The 6,315-nt window shown below is 43.1% G+C and overlaps 1 protein-coding gene across 1 annotated transcript in view; it reads left to right on the top strand.

Annotated features, from left to right (window-relative positions):
• The window catches only part of LOC117939065 (plexin-B2-like), a 97,093-nt gene that overhangs the window by 89,493 nt on the left and 1,285 nt on the right, over window positions 1-6,315 (top strand). The window contains exons 32-36 of the mRNA XM_034864109.1: window positions 469-629; window positions 2,200-2,347; window positions 3,679-3,743; window positions 4,029-4,104; window positions 5,256-5,330. Of these exons, the coding sequence (XP_034720000.1) occupies window positions 469-629; window positions 2,200-2,347; window positions 3,679-3,743; window positions 4,029-4,104; window positions 5,256-5,330 (525 nt within the window). The remainder of the gene's footprint in view (window positions 1-468; window positions 630-2,199; window positions 2,348-3,678; window positions 3,744-4,028; window positions 4,105-5,255; window positions 5,331-6,315) is intronic.

Raw genomic sequence — 6,315 nt, forward strand, 5'->3', positions numbered from 1 at the left:
CAGGGTGTATCAGGGCACTGCAGGCGGTAACAGGGTGTATCAGGGCACTGCAGGGGGTTACAGGGTGTATCAGGGCAGTGCAGGGGGTTACAGGGTGTAGCAGGACATAGCAGGGTACTGCAGGGCTTAGTTGTCAGATTTGATTCATAATGGTCTTAAAAAGTCTCACTTTACAAGCCAATAGCAAATAATAACATGAAGAAATATTTCCATCCATGCATGAGATTTTTTTTAACGTATTCTGTGGGTTTTGCACTCCTAAATAAAGTAACAACTGAATGATTGAAGAATGATTTAGGTGGAGGAATGGACACCGTCTGATATAAGTATTAGGAGCTGGAGAAGGATCATTTTACAGCGTCCAAGGAGAGACATGGGCAGCGGTTTTTAAGTAAAGGAAGAACACGCATATGTATATAGATACGTAAACATAGTGCGTGTGTGTGTGTGTGTGTGTGTGTGTTACAGGGCACTTTGCAGCAGTTTGTGGACGACTTCTTCCGCAGCGTCTTGTGCGCGAGCACCGCCGTCCCTCCCGCCGTCAAATACTTCTTTGACTTCCTGGACGAACAGGCGCTGAGACACGACAACGTGGACGAGGAGACGCTGCACATCTGGAAGACTAACAGGTACATAACACACACACACACACACAATAACTATAACTAACATGTAGTGTATGTAGACACTGTATGTGTGTGTATGTGTATTGTGTGATCAGGGTCGTAGTACAGGTGAGGTACACAACTTGAATATCGACTGAAAAGATGAATAAATGTCAACTTTGGTCAAAGTTTTTTGGGGTCAATGGATTGGAGGATGGTAGGGGAGGAGTCATCCCTGATTGGCTTGCCCTGACGGTCTTACCCTAACCATAAGGACGGTTGGTGTCCGCTAATTGTGGTGGTCTGGGCTGGTCTGGTCTGGTCTGGTCTGGCTCTCAAGTCTCAAGTCCAGGACTGATGTTTTACCCCAGTCCAGCGCTGCCTTGAACTCAGCCTGTCAATCACAAGTTGGACAATGAAATATTCATCAGCCGTCGTGAATTATTGACCAGGGTGATGGTCGGTGGAGGAAGAGACGGCAGGAAGAGATCAGAGGATGGAGGGAGGAGAGGAGGGAAGGGAAACAGTGGAAGCAGTCGGGATTTATTGTTTCTGTTCATTTAGAGCAGACAAAAACACACCGTTTAATCTGTTAATTACACTTCTGGTTTAGCAAACAGCAATCAGGAGATTAAGAGAAACGGCTTCAGGAAGCATAGAAAAGATGGTGACCATCCCATCAGCATCAACAGGGAGGGGCTGGAGGTGGTCCAGGACTTTAAGTACCTGGAGTACTGAGCGGTGACCTGACGTGGTCTACCAACACCAAAGCTATGGAAAAGAAGGGGAACCACAGGATGGATTTCACGTGCTAGTGTTAACACATTACTCACTGCAAACTCTTTTTAGGGGTATAAGTGCAATTTGCATATCATTTGCGTAACTATCTATTTCTTTAACTTATTTTATGTATTTTAGTCTTTTTAGCTGTGAGCATCTCGGGTTTGTACAATGAGAAATAAAGTATCTTATCTAATCAATAAGAACACAGGACAGGCATATGCTATCTTTTTTCTTAAGCGGAGTCCTTTCAGTCCTTGTTTACGCTGCGATGTGTACTGTTGGGCATCATTGGGAGTTTAATGATCTGATTGCAACTTCGTCGTATTGATTCTTGATGAGGATTCTTTGACGAGTGGAGTTGAAATGGCTCACATGCATATTCCAGATTTTATTTCGATTTTAGTGGTGAATTTGTCGTTTTTAACCAGGCTTTTTCAATGGAAAATAAAGACACACTCCGGAGGTTATTGTGCTCCATGGCAGCGCCTGGAAGTACAGCAGTCACTACGGAAACCAAAACCTTTAATTTTACAACAATTGCAATAAAAGACAATATAATTGGAATCGTAATTTTGAAACAATTCCAAGTTGGAACCGGTTCCCGATGCCCAACCCTGGGGATATGTATATGATCGTTGTTTTTAGGAGGACTGAATGAACTACTGTTGTATGATAATCTCCAATGTCAAGTCACTCAGTTTCTGAGAAATTGCTGCTTTTAAAGCTTCTTTTTTTAATGGGTTTTCATGTGTTCATGTGCAGCTTCCAGGTCATTTTACCGACCTGACCCCGAGTCTGTCTCTGTCCCCAGCTTGCCGATGCGGTTTTGGGTGAATATCCTGAGGAACCCCGGCTTCATCTTCGACGTGCACGTGACGGAGGTGGTGGACGCGTCGCTGCACGTCATCGCCCAGACCTTCATGGACGCCTGCACCAAGACGGAGCACAAGCTCAGTCGAGTCAGTTCACACACACACACACACACACACACACACCCACACACACACACACACACACACACATACACAAACAAACACAGATCACACAGCTTAGGTGCAGCACCTGAGCCGTTTCTGTCACATAACCCAAATGAACGGGAAATGGTGCAAAAAAGTGCCAAACACTTCAACTAACAATCAGACTAACTAAAAGACTTTTCTCAGGTCTAATGATTGAAGTTGGACTTCTTTAGCAAGCTTTGTCTTTGAACTTTTTGGGTGTTACTTATTTATTTATTTATTTATTATTTCCCCTAGCTTTTCTAATGTTTCAGACACAGGTATGGTGATAATAATGGCCCAAAATTATGTTGTTGTTTTTTTTATTGAAAAACATCACATTTTCTTGAGGAAACACCCTTAGACACCTCCGCCACACCTAAACCCGATTATCGGCCGTCAGACAGTCTGGCGAGGTCTGTGATTTAAATCTGTTCGGTGTGATCCGTGCCGTCGTCAGTCGGAGGAGCGTCAGCTTTAATTTGGGCAGTCGGACTCAATGACCAATCTTGATTGGTAGATTGCTAGCCCTTGACTAGCGAATCCGTGCACTTATGTTAAGTAAGTAAGTGAACACTGGAAAATGGCTATGAGCTGTAGGGGGAGGATTTCAACATTTGGTTTTCAAAAACATTGCTGAGAACATAAAACTCTTAAAAAGGTCTTGTTAGTGTGCCATATTACGCGGATGTAAGTATGAAGAATATAGGACACTGGGGACATAGATACGCTCCCATTTTAAATATAAATGTAAACATGCTGACATCAACATATTGGCCTATTTGGGAACCAATATGATGAAAAGAATTTAAAGCAATCAGGAGAGCGAGACTCCATAAAACCTCCTCACACGAGCTGTAATGTCAGCTGCAGGACTGTATTTTCCCCTCTGTTTTAGTGCATTGGTGCCATTTAAAGTATGCCGAGTTAGCTATTGTCACCTCTTGTTTGCAGTGTACTCATAGATGTACAGACAACTATTACTGGTTAAAAAGAAAAGTTCAAAAGATGGGGATTCTCAGGCCAGTTGTTACAACGCTCCCTGCCCTCCACTGGCTGCTGGCAGAAGTCTTTCTGGGACTCGCAGCAGACGAGGAGGCGGGCTGATAGCACTTGATCGCAAAATAAACCCAGGACTGTTTGAACATCACACATCACGATGTTAATGCAGGAGCACCCAGGAGAGGATTTTCTATGTAAAACAGCTTCACTTTACACAGAACAAAGTTTCAGGGTGAATCTGAGAAGCTTTGGTAATGATCTCCCTTTTGTTGTTGTTGTTTTTTCTGCAGGAGTCTCCCAGCAACAAGCTGCTCTATGCAAAAGAGATTTCTACGTACAAGAAGATGGTGGACGAGTGAGTTTGTGTGTGTGTGTGTGTGTGTGTGTGTGTGGGGGGGGGGTTTACAAGGGGTGGGAGTCACAGGGTATCTAACGATACGATACATGGCTCACTATACCGTTAATAAGTGTCCCACCCCTATTTAGCAAAACAGCTGGGCGACAGCTGGGTCCACCAGTTACAACAAGTCCAACTTATTATACTATTAATGTATAAAACACCAAATAAATTGTTATTTTACGTACAAAGTTCATTGCCATTTAATATAATTTGATTCATTTAGTTTTGTGTTTTCTTCAGTTACTACAAGGGCATCAGACAGATGGTTCCAGTCAGCGACCAGGACATGAACACACACCTTGCTGAGGTTTCCAGGGTATGTCTTGTTGTTGTTGTTTTTAATCAGTTTACTGAGTTTTTCAAGGGAAAGTATCATATATATATATATATATATATCACCAGCAGCACCTTGTTTAAATAAAGGTGGCAATATAATAAAATGTCCAGATAAGCAAGTACAAAGGTGAACATATTCAAAGGAGAAATAGTACAAAACAAACCAAATCTTAGAGGAGTAGATAAACTGTGCTGGTAAAGCGTCCTAGTACACACACATCAACATGCATACATAATGTATACATCTACACACACACACACACACACACACACACACACACACACACACACACACACACGTGGCACTATCTTTGTGGAGACCCGTCATTGCCTAGCCCCTTACCCACAACCCTTAATAATAATAATAATATTAAAAGTGTTTCACAGGCCAAAATAATAAATACATTAAAAGAAATCATTATTCATAAAAAGTACAATCATAACAAAACACAAAAGCATAAAAGTTGGATCTTTATCTGCTTTTTATATATATTTTTTTAAGACAGAGCTTGGTGTCATCAAAAATGAAATACCATACCTAGGTTTCAAAGCTCAAGCTTTGTGGGGATTTATGGATCTTTTCTTCGTCAATATTACCAACATTTCTGTAAAATCAACTCACTGTTTTAATGGAAACGCAGATGGTGTCCCCTTCAGAAGATTTCAGCAGCTGTGATATGTAAAGGCCCTGACACGCTAACCCGACAATCAGCTGGTCGACCCGACACGCTCGGTCGGAAGGCGGGCGCTGCCGGCAGTCGGACTCAAATGAGCAATCTGATTGGATGAGAGCTAACCCGGAAATGACTAGAGTGACTAGAGTCTCTAAAAATCTGACGAGAATCTTTAGAACAGAGCTTTGTGGATCTTGAATTGAAGAAAGAATCAGCAGCTGCACGGGATATTTCTTGCTTAGAATGTTTTCAGAAACAGGTTTTGGGGAACTAGTTTAGCCGCCATGACAGTCTGGCTTAGAAATTCCGGAGAAACCAGACCCATGTGACGCGTTCGTCCAATCAGCTGCTGTCGGCACCGCTCCGGTGTGTTCTGGGGGGGCGGTCCGTCCGCCAGCGGTCAGCCGTGGGGTTGCTGTGTCAGAGCTATCATGTTTAACGCTTGTTTCCTTTGTAGCAACACACCGACAAGCTGAACACCCAGTTGGCCTTACATCAGCTGTACCAGTACGCCAGCAAGTACTACGATGTGGTAAGAAATGTCTTTTGTTAACTGCGTACAGTTATTCTACTTTTGATTTATCTACTTACTTATTCTATCTCTTGAGTCCTTTCAGATATCTGCTTTATTTGAATATTTTTCATGTTTGCTGCAAGACGAGTTGTGTTAACTTAGTGCTGATGAAGACCCAGATCTAGTTTTTATTGTATGTTTTTAGTTTAAAAGCCTTTTGAAGCTTTAGCTTAGCTTTGTTAGCGGCTATGCTTCAATTAAAACAAGGATGCTAGTGCTGCGGGAGGAGGAGTGGAAGCAGAAACGGCAACAGAGAGAAGAGTTAAAGCTGCAGAGTTTTACGTAATGCTCCTTTGACGAGTCACAGCCACGGATCAGCCAGCTGTTTTTAAATGCCATCGACTCAAGACGAGCCTAGTTAAGACACACCTTAAAGCAGGTAGACCTTTTGCTATGGAGACGCATTTCTTTACCAAGCTGGGCTGAACCTCACTTTCCTTAAATCCTATCCACGGTTCCTTCACTTGCTTCCCTTAATCATGTAGGGTGTCATTTAAAGGTTTTATTTGTTTTTTCTTTAAGCCTGGCTTTATTTTTAACTGCATCAAATGAAGCTGAAATAAACATCATTCAGTTAAAAAAATAGATTTAAAAAGAGCTTGCAGCTGCACAGCTTCTGGGAAGATTGTTCTAGTGTATCCTCGCTCATAGCTCCTCAGAGATCCATCCTCCATCCTAGCTCCCCTTCTCCATCCTAGCTCCCCTTCTCCATCCTCGCTCATAGCTCCTCAGAGACCATCCTCCATCCTAGCTCCCCTTCTCCATCCTCGCTCCCCTTCTCCATTCTCGCTCCCCTTCTCCATCCCCTCTCATAGCTCCTCAGAGATCCATCCTCCGTCCTAGCTCCTCTTCTTCATCCTAGCTTCCCTTCTCCATCCTCACTCATAGCTCCTCAGAGACCATCCTCCATCCTAACTCCCCTTCTCCATTCTCGCTCCCCTTC

The sequence above is a fragment of the Etheostoma cragini genome, chromosome 23 (genome assembly GCF_013103735.1).
Source record: "Etheostoma cragini isolate CJK2018 chromosome 23, CSU_Ecrag_1.0, whole genome shotgun sequence".
Taxonomy (NCBI): Eukaryota; Metazoa; Chordata; class Actinopteri; order Perciformes; family Percidae; genus Etheostoma; species Etheostoma cragini.